The sequence below is a fragment of the Typopeltis vanoorti genome, chromosome 7 (genome assembly GCF_054136105.1).
Source record: "Typopeltis vanoorti isolate ZY-2024b chromosome 7, IOZ_Tvanoo_1.0, whole genome shotgun sequence".
Classification (NCBI taxonomy): Eukaryota; Metazoa; Arthropoda; class Arachnida; order Uropygi; family Thelyphonidae; genus Typopeltis; species Typopeltis vanoorti.
This window is the reverse complement of record NC_143555.1, coordinates 91712824-91728512: the sequence shown is the minus strand read 5'-3', so window position 1 is coordinate 91728512 and position 15689 is coordinate 91712824. Positions and strand designations below refer to the sequence as shown.

Here is a 15689-nt window from a genome sequence, read left to right as displayed (position 1 = left end):
AAAAATTTTATTTTGCAGGTTGGTATACAAGTGGTTTTACCTTGTATATATGTTGAGTTATGCTTTAGGTGTTATAGGGTATATAATAATAATGATGACATTACTGGGAGTTAATCTTATGTTCCGATCACGTCCACAGCCGTGGATGGATGCCGGCCTTATGTCTCTATTCTACGGACTATATTATGGAGTTTTAGGTAGAGATATATCTGAAATTATTACGGACAAGATGGCAGCTACAATTGGGGTAGGTATTTTATGATTAGCATAATATCAAAGTTTTGTAAAATAATGTATGATGATGGAACCAGAGAAGTTTATATAAAGTTATACAAGTAATATTAGAAATTAGTGAGTCATTTGGTAGTCACTACTGATGTAGAATCCTTAAAATATTTTTTGATAATCCTGTTTAGAGAGGATTGTGTCTGCTTTGACATCTGAATCGAGCCCACTATAGTAAACCATAAATAACTGACACAAATAAATGACATTTGGAGTTTGGAGTAATTACTTTGAAAAACTGCTAAATGAAACAAGCAGTGATGACAGCACAGTGATAAAAAACACTGACCAGGCATGCAGTCAGGAATACATATCCATACTTGAAGTAGAAAAAGCCATCAAAGGCTTGAAATGTGGAAAGGCAGCAGGAGTAGATGATATTCGACCAGAAATGCTGAAGTATGGTGGTATAAAAGTCTTACAGTGGCTGCACTGCATAGTTCAGGCAGCCTGGACAGAGGGACGAATTCCCGATGATTGGAGTAGAGCTCTCATAGTACCCATATATAAAAAGGGAAATAAAACTGAATGTGAGAATTACAGAGGTATTTCCCTACTGAGTGTTCCTGGCAAGATCTATGTAAGTATACTTGAGAAACGGTTGAGAAGAATTGTGGAAGAAAAGCTTGGTGAAGAACAAGCTGGATTCAGGCCAAATAGAGGCTGTCAGGATCAGATCTTCACTTTACGACAAATAGTCGAGAAAGCATGGGAATATAACAAAGATCTGTATTTAAGTTTTGTCGATTTGGAAAAGGCATATGACAAGGTGCCAAGAGAGAAGCTATTCAATACGCTGCAGTTATATGGTGTCAATGGGGAATTATATCAAGCAATACTTAGTCTTTATTTGAGTTGTGAGTCAGCAGTTAGAATTGAAGGAAGTACAGGAAGATGGTTTAATGTTAAATCTGGTGTGAGACAAGGATGTACATTATCCCCTCTCTTATTCATTATCTATATGGACCACATTATGAAGGAAAGTGGTATTAAACATGATATCAAAATTGGAGATGTTAATATAAACTCTTTGCTTTATGCGGATGATGTTATACTTCTAAATAAATCTGCTACAAGTCTGCAAGATTCTCTGACTAAATTGAATAGCTGTTGTAATAGATATGGTATGAAGGTCAGCAATAAAAAGACAATTAAAATAGGCAGAATCATTGAAAATGTCAACTGTGTTGTGAATGGAGAACCTGTGGAACAAGTAAAACATTTCAGCTACTTAGGCACAATTTTTACTGAAGATGGTAAACTAAATATAGAAATAGACAACAGAATCAGCAAAGCTGGTATCGTGGGAAGTCAACTGAATAAATTCATATGGAATAAGAAAGAAATTAGTCGGAACACTAAATTAGCTGTATACAAGACTGTGTTCAAACCAATTTTAACTTATGGATCTGAGAGCTGGGTCAGAAGTAAAACACTTGACCAAAGACTAGAGACCGCAGATATGAGAGTCCTGAGAAAGATTAGAGGCATGAACAGATGGCATCAATGGCAATATCATATTAAAAATGAGGATATTAGGAAAGAACTTGACATTGTCAGCATCCAGGAATGCGTTAGCAGAGCTAATCTCAGATGGTATGGTTACTTAAATAGAATGGGAGAAGAAAGATTAGCAAAACAAGTGTTCTCTGCCAGGTTGGCAGGAAAACGACCCAGAGGAAGACCAAGATATAGGTGGATTGATACGGTACAAAGTGCCTTAGACGATAGAAATATGAGATCTGATAATGTTGGAGTCTTGACAAGTAACAGACTGATTTGGAGGAAAATTGTAGATAGGAAGTTAGTAATGGTGTAATTTTTTCATGTAGTACTGTCATATCCTGTACACCCCTTGAGGGTACATGGCAGGAATTTGATGATGATGATAAATGACATTTAGCATATGTGGAAATTAAATATTCAAAACTGAGCAAGTACATTAATATCTGGGAATGATCTTGAATTCCAGTGCAAATGTAAACAAAAATTTTCATCTGTTTGGGGGGGGTGAGACAAGATAATATTTTTTAAGAAAAAGTCGAAAAAAACATCACCTGGTGTTATTCTTTGTTTTCTTTTTGTATTTTCTTATTATCTATTAATATCTCGTCCTTGTGTTAATTGATTTACTTTAATTTTGACTTAGGATTTTCAGGGTAGTCAGTCTATCTTAACACAAGCTATGGTGCTAGACTCAGAAAGCTATCTATCTACTTGGTCGAATACAAAGAGTAACCACGTGTATTGAACTCTCGGACAAAGGGCCTGTCTCCTTCTTGGAGACAAATCCTTTGTAATTACTGTCTGGAGTTGTTTCTCCGTCAGATACTGGCAAATTTATTTGTTCCACTGTGCCAGCCAGTATCCTTAGGTTAGGAGGAATTCTTAACCAGGGAACTTCTCTCAGAAATAATACAGAGGTGATTATCCTTACACTTATCCTTCAGCACCTAATTATCTAAACTAATTATATTCAATGGTGCTTGCAATCGTGGCCAATATATTCAAATATACTCCGCATTAGGTTCCGAATTTTGTGAGCGATGAGTAGAATTCAGGCACAGGCTATTTTCAGGTTAAAACATAAAGAACATTTTATTAAGATCATTAATTTGTACATAGTTACATTCATTCTCACTATTAGATAAAAATCATACTCGGGTGAGGAACTATTATTGATATTTAGAACTTAATTGGAAATCTAACATAAGCTCCCTTTAAGCCTCCACTAATTTGCTGTACACAATACAATTATCAAAATTCTAATCTTTCCAATTTATCCTATCAAGCTATGTTAAAGGTTACAAATCATGATTATCACACTCTACTTAATTCACAATCTGAGACAAAGTTACCAATAGAGCTAAACCTTTGCAGTTAACACTAATCACCTAAAGTTCCTTACTAGAATGTCCTTTCACACTTAATACTTAACTGCAATTCACACTTATTTCACAGCATGCTTCTCCTTTAACGTAAAGGTGAATAAAACATTACTTTACCAAGATAGTCCACATTCTGCATACAGTGCTAGGTTCTCCTTCCTTGAAACTGGGTCTGGAACGAACATCGTAGAGTTACCTTTACGCACATGGTCATACATGCCGTTCGTCTCGTCTGCCCCTTCAGCATGGCTGGTGATCTGTCCACACTGTCCGGTTCTGTTGCTGGTTGTCCTATTCCACATCACTGTCTCAGCGGTCACATATATGGGAACTACGGCTGCCAATATTGAACATCTACGGGCTATCCTGGATCCATCACGAGGCGAGATAGAACCGCTCGTCTGAGAAGAGCAGGTCAATAACTAAACGGTCAAGACACGAGCAAAGGTGAAAAAACGACAATCAAGAAGAAGCTCTCTGCAAGGGGGGCAAACCCTTTTTATTTTGCACCTTTAGCGCCCTCTTTTCTCTTACGAATCTTTGCCCAACACTCATCTTCCTTTCCCGCTAGTCCATCCAGGTCACCGTGTCTTCTGCGAATTCGAGCCTGAGCCACTTTCCGATAATTTACACTGCTGCAAGCATAACGCTTGCCCAAGCACCTTGAACCTTAGATTACATACATTTCACATAGAACATATTATGGTCGTTACAACTTACTAAAATATAATTCTTCACACAGAATAATTGACATATCTGATTCATGTTTTGTATCTTTACATAAATTATTCATTCTATACTAAAGCTCAAGTATCTCTTAATTATTTTCTAATTCTTGTTGAATCCTGAATAAATCAAATAAAAATTTAAAATTTTCCATTCAAGATTCAACACTGGCATATGGCATCTTTGTACCTTTGATAACAAATGTGTATAACTTATCTTTAATATGGACTATCATAAGCTAGTCTGAATTTCCACCTGATTCCACTGAGGATCTGTTAAGACCTGGAATGGCAATCAGGTCAGTGAAAATTGAAATACTGAAATTAATGATGAAAATACCATTTCCAACAAGATAGTATCTCCAAATCATAATGCTTTTTTTTAATATCATTTCCATCCATGGATGCTTAAGACTTGTAGTATATTACAATACTGCAAGTCAGTTGAATATACTGAGGCGTTCATAAAAAATATTAATCAATCTCATTTGTTTATTTCTGAAGGTTTTGAGGGTTTTTTTTTTTTTTTTTTTTTTTTTTTTTTTTTTTTTTTTTCCTTAAGGCTTAGGGGGGGGGGGGTCCCAAATTTGTGAACAGTATTTTATATTTGAGCAGGCAAAATGTCATGCCTGAAATAGAAAGTTGTATGATCTTTTTAATATGACTGAGAAGTTTTGAGAGAAATGACAGTGTTGAAGAAATTGAAATTGATAGTATAGATATGCCAAGGTCAATCTTTCTGCACTAGAAATTGTTATGGAGTATTAAATGGTGAATGTGAAGTAACCTTGTCGTAAATGTAATATCCGTATTTCTCAGAAACAGTGGTATCTTAATGCAAATTCATTTGTCTTTACTGAGATCAGAAATGTGGATTTTTATCCTTCTTAACTATGGTATCACAAGATAGAAGATTCAATTAAAGAAGCTAAATCATATGAGATTTTGCTTCTTTAACAAGCAACAGCACAAATTAATACCAATGACTATCATATTTGTGATCAATTCTTTATCTATATAGCATTTTTAAACTTAAAATTTTGTATTCTTTATATAATAAAAATTATTATAAATTCATTTATTTTAGTTCAAAATAATTTAGTTGGTAATTAAGTAATTATATTTAATTTAGTTACTATATTTATGCTAAAGAAGTAATAAAATTTTATTTACACGCAGCAAAAGTTAGTCATTTATTCTGCACTGCACATTTTCTAGATTTGACTACTACAACTCATTAAGAGCATTTCTTTTGGTCAGTTCTTGATATACCTTTGCAGCAGTTAAACTAGTAAATTGCTTCATATCACTATCTTCTTCCATCTCTCTCTCTCTCTCTCTCTCTTCTATATATATATATTCCCCCCCCCCCTTATCAATTTCCTTTCTGCCAGGTGATTCCAAATTTCCTGGCCTGATGGATTAGTTGGCCAAATAATTTGCTTTTTTTTTTCTTTGTCATGATGTAGATCATGCGACACAGTATGTTTTGTTATTAAACTAATTGCTCTCCTATAATCGTCAAGTTGATAGAAGTGTTGACATAACTATTAGAAAAAGCAAGTATAGAAATTTTTACATGAAAATGAAAATAGTTGATAATACAATAAAAGATAAAGTTAATAATATAGTGCTAATGTTAGTAAGAATTGCCACAGTTGAGGGTGTGTGAAGAGGAAAAAGAGAGAGAGAGAGAGAGATCCCTTAGTATTAAAAAAAAAAAAAAAAAAAAAAAAAAACACTTGGTAGAGATGCAGGGCCAAAACTTGAGGTATAGTTGTGTAACATTTTCTGTTTGAATTAGGTGTATTTTGAAGTGCTGCATATGCAGTTCTTCAAAATACTCCAAAAGTCTTCCTACTGGCATGATTGGTTGGTTGGTTGGCTGGCTGAGTCATTAGCATATCTGCTCTCCAACAAAAAAAAGCCATGAGCTTAAATCCTTTTGTGGGCATGATGGATGTTCATGAATGTCTTTAAGTGAGAGATGAATTTCATCACTCAGTGTGAGACAACTGCTCTACTTATTGGAGACCTGAAGGGGCTTGAAAACTTCCATGCCTGCTCTTTAGAGCAGGATTTCTGGATTATGTAAAAACAAAATAAATCATATAAAAAATTAATAAAAATAGAAAATAATCCTTAGCTCCACTGTGCTAATGTACTATAGGATTATAACCTTTCTTGGGTGGGAGTCGCATTAAAAAAAAAAAAAAAAAAGAATCTTACCTCTTTCAAAATAAAAGTATCTAATGGCAGATGATCGTAGTTTCTCATCTGATTCTGTGGTCACTATTGATAGCATAGTCTGATTTCCTGATTTTTCTTTTTTAAGGAAGCAGATTCTGTTCATGGAAGCATATCTACTGTTCCTGTTCCCATAATAGTGCTTTTTGCAAAAGCATTGTGCTGTATCAACTGATAGATGTACCAGTGGGAGCAGGCAGTCCTTTTGTAGTTGGAGGAAAGGTGAAATTTTTTTCAACTGTTTGTGTGTTAACCTGTAAACCATATTTTTTATGATTCTAGGAAAGTTTTCAGATGGGCCTTTTGAATATGAAATGGTGATACGTCTCAGTGGACATGCCATAGCATGCTTCTTTTATGAATTCAAGTTGACCTTGATTAATGTGATTAATTCATCACATGAACACATCGTGCAAAACAAACATATTAATCAAAATAAAATTTAATTATAGAATTAAATGTTTATTGCATAAAATACACAATGAAGAAACTGTTTGTTACGGAAATATTTGAACAGAGTCATTTGAACAGTGTTGGCTTTCCTTTTATCATCATACAATTTCCAATAACAAACTTCTCTAGGCCCTGGAAAAATAACATGCTTCTTTTGATGTGAGGATCAACTTCCATTACCTTTTTTGTTTTTAAGTTCTCTATGATGTGAAATATTTCACTTAGTTCTTTTACTAGTATCATCTTTGCTATACATTTTCATCTGGCCCACACTTCTGGTCTTCAGCTCCTTCGTATGTATGCTGTTCCTCTATTTGAACTTAGCAGTTCTGAATGTAAATTCAGTAATTCTTGAAGGCTAGCTTCAAAACTTTTACACTAAGGTCATTACCAATATTGGTTATGTCTTCAATGACTGAACTACATCCTTTGAAGCCAGTAAAATCGTTTGTGCAAATGAGAGTAAAAGATACTTCAAAACTGCCCTCATATTGCTGACTATCACTTTTTCCCATGCTGCACGAATATTTTCAGTGGCTGCTGATATATATTTTTTTCTGAAAATTCTGGTGCAGAAATGGCATTGTCACCAGTTATAGCTTCAAGTGCCTTTGCAAATGTTCTATGGCAATAGTAAACCTTGAAAGTTGCAGTCGTCCCTTGGTCCATGGGTTGCAACAACAAAGTCATATTTGCCAGTAAAAAAAACAACTTTCACATTTTCATTTAAGTCGCCAAGTGCAGAAAGATGTCCAGATGCATTATCTAAAAGCAACAGAGCTTCAAACGCAACATTATTTTTCTTGCAATAGGTTTCAACTGTTGGACAAAAAGAAGACACAAACCATTTTTTGAATAGGGCTTTGGTCACTAGTTCTGTTTTTATTTGAACACAAAATGACTGGAAGAGTTTTATTCTTGTATCCTTTTAAAGCCCTAGGATTTTGTGTATGGTACATCAGTATAGTCTTCAATTTAAAATCATCTTCAGTGTTACCTCCTAATAAAAGTATTAATTAGTCTTTTGAGACTATACCCAGGTTGTGATACTTTATTTGCAGCCAAGTAAGTTTTAGTTGGTATCTGCTTCCAAAATAGACCCAGTTTGTTTGCCAGTCATCATACCTACCATCTTGAATGATTTTTTGCAGTTCCGCAAGAAATTTTGCAACATCTTCATCAACATTGACAGCTTCCTCTGTTACCTTTAACATTATGCAATTATGCAGTCCTGCTTGATTTTTGAAATGTTCCAAACACCTTAAACTAACAACAAACATTTGTCCCTCTCGATATTTTGTTTCTTTGAGCTTAGTCTTCTTCTTATTGTGCTATCTTCTATCGAAGGTCAGCGACCATCTTGGCGAACAAACTGCGCTCTTGTGCTAATCTGAGCAGTTGTGCACTGCTCTTTCCTGTCCATGTCTTGATGTTGTCAAACCATGATATTCTTTTTCTTCCTCTAGTTCCTTTGCCATCAATTCTTCCTACCAAAATAGTTTGTAGAAGTTGGTATTTGCTGTTTCTCATGATGTGGCCAAGATATGATGTTTTTCGTTTCTTGATTATTTGTACAAGATGTTTAGCTTTGCCAATGGATTTTAAGACATCTTCATTGGTAATTTTTTCTGTCTATGATATCTTTAGCATTCTTCTGTATAGCCACATCTCAAAGGCTTTGATTTTCTTGATGGTTGTCGCCTTCAATGTCCATGTTTCAATTCCATAGAGCAGAGTAGACCACACGTAGCATTTCAGCATTCGGCATCTGAATTCTGTGTTTAGGTCTTTATTGCAGAATAGTATTCTCATTTTCATGAAGGACTGCCCTGCAACTTCAATCCTTGTCTTTATATCTATTTCAGGATCCCACCTTTCATTAAGCCAGCAACCAAGATATCTATATCTTGACACTTGATCGATATTTTTCCCATTGAGTGTTAGTTTCATTGATGAGGCTGGATGTTTGCTGATGATCATGTATTTTGTCTTGTTGATGTTTATATTTATTCCCATTCTTTGGCTTTCTATGTATACTCTGTCAATGAGTTTTTGGAGATCCATAATGTTATCTGTAATTAGCACAGTGTCATCTGCATATCGTCGGTTGTTAACAATCTTTCCATTTATTGTGATTCCCTCTGGACATTCTTTCAATGCTTTTTTAAAGATTACCTCTGCGTATATGTTGAACAGGAGTGGTGAGAGCACACATCCTTGTCTCACTTCTCTTTTGATGTTAATATCACTGGTGGTAATGTTGTCTAAATGAATGGTAGCTGACTGATTCCAATTCAGATTTGTTATTAGTCTTATGTCTTGTTCGTCTGGCCTTATTTGTTAAAGGACTTCTATTAAGTTAGCGTGTCTGACTTTGTCGAATGCTTTTTCAAAATCTATGAAACACATAAAGACAGATTTCTGTTTTTCTATGCATTTTTGCATCAATATTTGAGTACAGAAAAGGGCCTCTCTAGTACCAAAACCATTCCGAAAGCCGAATTGTGTTTCATTCAGAGTTTCTTCACTTTTTCTATAAATGCAATTCTGAATTACTTTCAAAAATATTTTTAATGTTTGGCTCATTAGACTAATAAGTCAGAAGTCACCACAGGAATTCGCTTTGAGTTTCTTTGGGATAGTGATAAATGTAGATTTGAACCAATCTGATGGAAATTCATCCCTTTCATATATTTTATTAAATAGTTTTTTAAGAAGTTTGATGTTATCTGGTTCTATTAATTTTAAAAATTCTGTTTGACACCATCTGGTCCACTGGCTTTTCCTGTTTTACTTGATCTTATAGCATTCTCTATTTCGCATTTCATGATTGCTGGTCCTTGGTATCTTTTATATTTATAGGCTTCTGTCTAGTATCATTGAAAAGTTCTGTTACATATTTTATCCAAATCTGTACTTTATTCTCTTCTTCTAGAACTATTTTTCCATTTTTGTCTCTTAGAGACACTGCTTTTTTCTGAGTTTTCCGGAAATTTTGTTGATTTCTTATACAGATTGAAATAATCATGTTTCTTCTGAAGCAGTTCAATTTCAGTACATAAATTTTTCATCCAATTTTCCTTGGCTTCTTTTATTTTTTTCTTCATGATATGTGTTTCTATATATCTGGCTAGGTCTTTGTTTTTGTACATTCTTCTTGTATCAATAAGAGAAAGAATCTCATCTGTCATCCATTCCTGTTGGTTTCTATTATTCACATAACCTACTTCTTCAGTACTTATTGTTACGATGGCATTCTTTAAGCTATTCCAAAGAGATTCCACTCTTTTATTTTCTTCTATGTTAATCTGTTGTAATCACAAATTAAGCTGTGTCTTGGCACTTTTATTTATGTTCGGGTCTTTCAGTTTTTCTACATCAATTTTCTTTTTCTTTCTTTTGTGATTTTTTAGCTGATTTTAATCTAAGACGTACTTCTGCAACTATGGGATTGTGGTCTGATAAGATATCTGCTCCAGGATAAGTCTTTGCACTCTTTATACTACTGTGGAATCTTTTATTTATCAGTATGTAATCAATTTGATTTCTGGCAATATTATGTCGGTTATCATGAGGCAATTTCCAAGTGTACAGTCTTCTGGGTGGAAGTTGAAACCAGGTATTTGCTATTGTTAGATCTTCTTCCTGACAGAACTGGACTAGGCGATCTCCTCTGTCATTTCTGGTGCTTAAGCCATGTTCTCCAACAATTTCTACATCACTCCCCTCTTTCCACTTTTGCATTGAAGTCACCCATCACTATGTTTATATCATGTTTCTTTGTTAGGTTTTTAATCTCTTTTAGGTGTTCATAAAACTCTTCAACATCTTCACTTTTGTCAGCAGTGGTTATTTGAGCTTAGTAAAAATGTTAATAGCTTTGTTCTGAATATGTTCCTTAGATAATGGAATACTTTTTTGACTGCGATCTTCTTTCCATTTCACTCATTATTGGCATTCTGTTTTTGGTATTTTGTAAACCAAAAGAAGTTGTGAAACCTTACCTTTCTCTTTATATTTGTCCTTACAGCTCAAGATAGATAATATTATAGATTTGCTGTTTTAAGATTTTCATGTAGCTTGCACTGCTTTCAAATTTTTCAGCTAAATTAATAGCTATCATTTTTTTTTATATTATTATTACTATTATTATTGCAGTCATTTTGTTTTTTATTCTTTCTTTTATCCATAATTAACAGGAATAGAAAATTTGAAATTTCAAATACAAGTCTGCACTTGACTTGATAAGTGGGAGGCAAACAAGTAACATGCCTTCTTCCCATGGTTGATGGAACACATGGTGATGGGCAGCAGGCAAATGTTTGTTTATTGTCCACTCAACACTTGATAAGCTTATCTATCTTTGAGGATTTAATCTAGAGGAGTGAATTTTTTTATTGCTCTGGTAAATTGTTCCGGTTTGTAGCAAAAATTTCACTCTCAATGCTCCATCTGAAAAATGCACATGTGTACGTGCACACACCATATATATATATATATATATATATATATATATATATATATATATATATATACATATACAGTGTACCCAAAAAATACCCAAATATTTTTACCAGCTGGGTGGAATGAAGCATTAGCCAGACATACAAAAATTTTAAATGAGTTAAGATAGCCCCTTTTTCATAACAAATTAAAAAAAGTAATTTTATTAGAAATTACTTCAAACAAGGATAATATTTTATATAGTAATTATAACAAACAAGGATAATATTTTATATAGTAATTATAACAAACAAGACTAGGATTTTTCTCATTAAGTAATGAGAAATTGAGTAATGCTCACAGCTTAAAAATCTTTACATTAATTCTTCTCTTCTTCTTAGAAGCCCAGTTGTCAGCAGCTTTTTCATAATTAAAATCTGTTGGATCTGGTCCCTCCAGTGAAATCAGCATCAGATTATTTAGTGTTCTGACTGATGTGATTCCTCATACAGTTTTTTATCCTTTTTAATGCAGAGAAACCCTTTCACATTCAGCTGTGCTCACAGGTATGGCCAGTCCAACAGCAGCTAGTTTTGCTAAATTTGGAAAAGACCCTTTGAGCTCAGATGTTGTTGCTAATTTCAGCAGTATTTGTCTTGGTTCTAAATTTTTGTATGACTGTCCATTAATCATTTTTGATGCAACTGCCCATTCTAGTTTAGTACTTTCATAGTTTAAAACTGCAGGACCTCCATTTCTAGAATAATAAAAAGAATCTCAGAAGCCTCACGTTGATCATGACTTTCTTCATTGAAAAGTCTTGAAAAGCAGGAAATGATTGACATGTCTGGAAATCTTGCCTCTAGGTATTTAATAACTGTGCCTATGTATTTATCATATATTGTAACCTTAAACGTAATAACATTAGAATCTGAATAATCAATGTGAAGGTCTGATCATTCACCTGAAAGATACTGATGAAGATTTTGAAAATGACTGCCAGGAGTGTCTTTCAATTCCATGATGGATAGTTTTCTGGCTTCTAAGACTGGCTCTATTTCAGTGAAGTCAATATCTTGCCTTTGCCATGATCTAGACAAGTTAGATAAATGTAATACATCTGAAAGCATCATTAGTGAAGCTACGAAATTGTATGTTCTGATATATTTACTTAAACCTTCAGCTGTGATATCATTTTGTTCGGTGGCCTCTCTTTCCAATTCAGCTATAATACTCACCATTCATTCTCTTAGAGATTGTATTGCAGAATCATGAGATAGCCATCTAGTGTCACTAGCCATTTAAGTTTAATCTGAGGACTGTTCAGTATATTTTGGATTTGGGTTAAACCTCTAGGATTTTTCTTATTTTCTCATTAAGTAATGAAAAACCTTGTAATGCTCACAGCTTAAAATTCTATACATTAATTCTTCTCTTTTTCTTAGAAGCCCAATTGTCAGCAGCTTTTTTATAATTAAAATCTGTTGGATCTGGTCCCTCCAGTGAAATCAGCATCAGATTATTTAGTGTTCTGACTGATGCGATGACTGAGGTATTTTGGAAGAAAAAAAAATTGCCTTAAGATATCATTAAACATGACTAAATAAGGCACTGCAGCAGCTGCTTGAGCACTAGCAAGAGCCAGTTGGTGGTTTACACAATGATAAGTGATCATGAGTCCGTCTGTTTTATCTTTGAGCAGTTTTGCAACTCCTTTTGCTTTCTAATCATGACAGCTGCTCCATCAGATCCTAGGCCCACCAGATTACTAGTTTTTAAGCATAGACTGTCAAGGGTTTCAATTACTTTGTTAGTTATAGTCTCAGCTTTGCCATCAATGATATTGCAAGTTGATACAAAACCAAACCTGACCTTTTTTTCTAATTTCACAAACATATTTAATGTACACAATCAGCTGTTTTAAAACCGAGATGTCTGTAGTTTCATCACATAAAACACTGAAATAATCTGCAGAATATATATTTTTCAGTATTTCAGATCTAATTTTTGTTGCTAAAATATCAATCAACTCTTAAATTATTCTTTCTGAGATATAATGTGCATTTTTACCAATGTTGAGATGTTCTAAGTAGGAACAGCCCATAGCCTTGCAATACTCAAGCTATTGTTCAAATAATGTAGTATGTGGTAACTCATTTTTTGTTAACCAATACATAGATCTTAAGCTCCCAGAAAAGCATCTCTCTGCAAGTTATTCAAAATTGAAATTGATTTTTCAATTTGCCCTATTCCAGTTTCTTCTAGTATATGTTTTTCAATTATATCTAAACAAGAATTAGTGTGTGTAACTTGCTTTGTTCATGGTCAACCAAGCTTTCTTTTCGAAGTCTTGTGCATGGCATAGTTATCCAAGTCACTTCCTTGTTTGTGGGTCATCTCTTTCTGTATTTCATACATGTGGACCACATCATTCCATTATCTTTCACCACTAACCAATGGAATTTTTTAAACCACTCACTGTTAATACCCGATAAGTAGTGTTTAGACACACGTTTTACATTTGAAAGAGACTCTGCAGAAATCGACGATTCTGTTGTTGGTTTGGTGTCTTTGCTACTATGCTTATCGGTTTCATCTTTCTTAAAATAACTTAAAAGAGTGTGGTTTTCTGACTTGACTTGACTTTTTACTCATTATGGGGTAATTTAATAAATACAAAATATCATTGTGCACTGACAGTAATACCCATGACATATAACGTGCGTTATGTCGCTATTTTACTATTTATAAGTATTTATTACTAGGAATGGGAATTGGTATCACTCGAGACTGACGTCATAATCCTCGAGAGTTTCCAGAGTTCCCCAAGATCACAACTATATTTGATGTGCAGGCTTATTTTCTTTTACAAAATATAATGTTAAATACTTGACTCACAATCTTTGGACGAAAACTGTTATTAAGAAAAATAAATGTAGATTTTTAACATTGATTTTTGCCTTCGATTCGAATTCGCTCAATTTTCACAATTTATTTCTTTCAAAAATCAAAATTATGTCTCTTTAGTAAAACATCTCCTTTGCAACCGATACTGTTATATTCAAGATCCTGATTTTTGCCTTCTTCCACGTACGGATTGGTGTGCATCAAAGTGAATATCTGGTCTCACGAGTATCGAGACTCCAGTTCGATTTCTCATCACTATTAATTAAAAAATGTCTTAAATTATTTTTCCATTCTTGCTCATTATTTAGCCGGGTGCTCAGTAAAACCAGCCGGGCAGTTTGCCCATTCAAAAGGTCCTGGGGAGAACTTAGTTTGTGTATATGTTATGCGCAGATTGTGAAATCGCACAATTCATGGAATGCGCAACGTTTTTGCTCATTCCATGAACTGTATAACGTGCGTTCATGGAATGTGTAGAATTTTGCACAATTCATGAAATGAACGTTTTCTGCTCATTTCATGAATTGGGTGCATAGTTACATATAAATAGATGACAAACGGGTGAAGAGTGATAAAATAGTTTTAATTTAAAAACTTTTATTACATAAAAATAGTTGTGTACTTTGACAAAACACAAGAAAAATATTATTACCAAATTCGTTACAACTAACAAGGAAACAATAATTAAGGATTTTCACAAGACTTGTTTGGATGGCATGAAGAGTTAGGTTAGGTAAGGTTAGGTAGTAACAAAGAACTTGATTTTTCAAACAGCTACATTTCTTATTTGTACAACGTGTTTTACAACAGCATCTTTTGAATCCTTGTCCATTACCAACAGAAAGTTGGCAAACTACTGCTCTGGTGCCGAGGTCTATAGCTGGTACTTCATTTATAGATAATCCCTGAAAAATCAACCTTTTCAAAACAATTTCTCTCAAGCCAGTTTTCACTAACTCTACCTTTGGTGCCAATTCTGTATTTCCCTTCTTTCCTGTCAAGAACTACTCCAATCAAGTTTGCCGGATCTTCTCTACTACAATCAAAAGATGGTACAAACACATTTACACAGTTTACCTAATAGTGATGATTTGTCACATTATATAAGCCACAGGTCATGCTCTTGTAAAACACATTTTACAAATAAGAAATGTAGCTGTTTGAAAAATCAAGTTCTTTGTAACTACCTAACCTAACCTAACCTTTTTATGTAATAAAAGTTTTTTGAATTAAAACTATTTTATCACTCTTCACCCATTTATCATCTATTTATATGCTGTAACTATGCACCCAATTCATGAAATGAGCAGAAAACATAATGCTCATTTCATGAATTGTGCAAAATTGTACACATTCCGCGAACTGTACAAGCGCATTATACAGTTCATAGAATGAGCAAAAGTGTTGTGCATTTCATGAATTGTGCGATTTCACAATCTGTGCGTAACATATATATATATATATATATTTCTGGGTTGGAGCAAAAAATTTTTATAGAAAATATGCACATTTTTCAGATGGAGCATTATGTGCACACACTACTTAGAAAGAAGTCAATGAGCATTCAATGGGCAGGGTACATTGCACCATGTAATGAGGCATGTGTTTGTACCTGGTATAAATTGGAGAAATATATATGATGCTCCCAAGTCAGCGCAACTGTTGCATGTCGCAGGGCTGTTAACAAATTAGGCCATCCCAAGTCAATAGTCAGTGATACCATACTGAAATTGAAGCACTG

At 34.0% G+C, this 15689-nt stretch overlaps 1 protein-coding gene across 2 annotated transcripts in view; it reads left to right on the top strand.

Moving 5' to 3' along the window:
• The window catches only part of LOC150104861 (E3 ubiquitin ligase Rnf121), a 167556-nt gene that overhangs the window by 100612 nt on the left and 51255 nt on the right, over window positions 1-15689 (top strand). For both annotated transcript variants that reach the window (XM_090396019.1, XM_090396018.1), the window contains exon 5: window positions 19-247. In XM_090396019.1, coding sequence (XP_090252145.1) covers window positions 19-247 — 229 coding nt within the window. The remainder of the gene's footprint in view (window positions 1-18; window positions 248-15689) is intronic.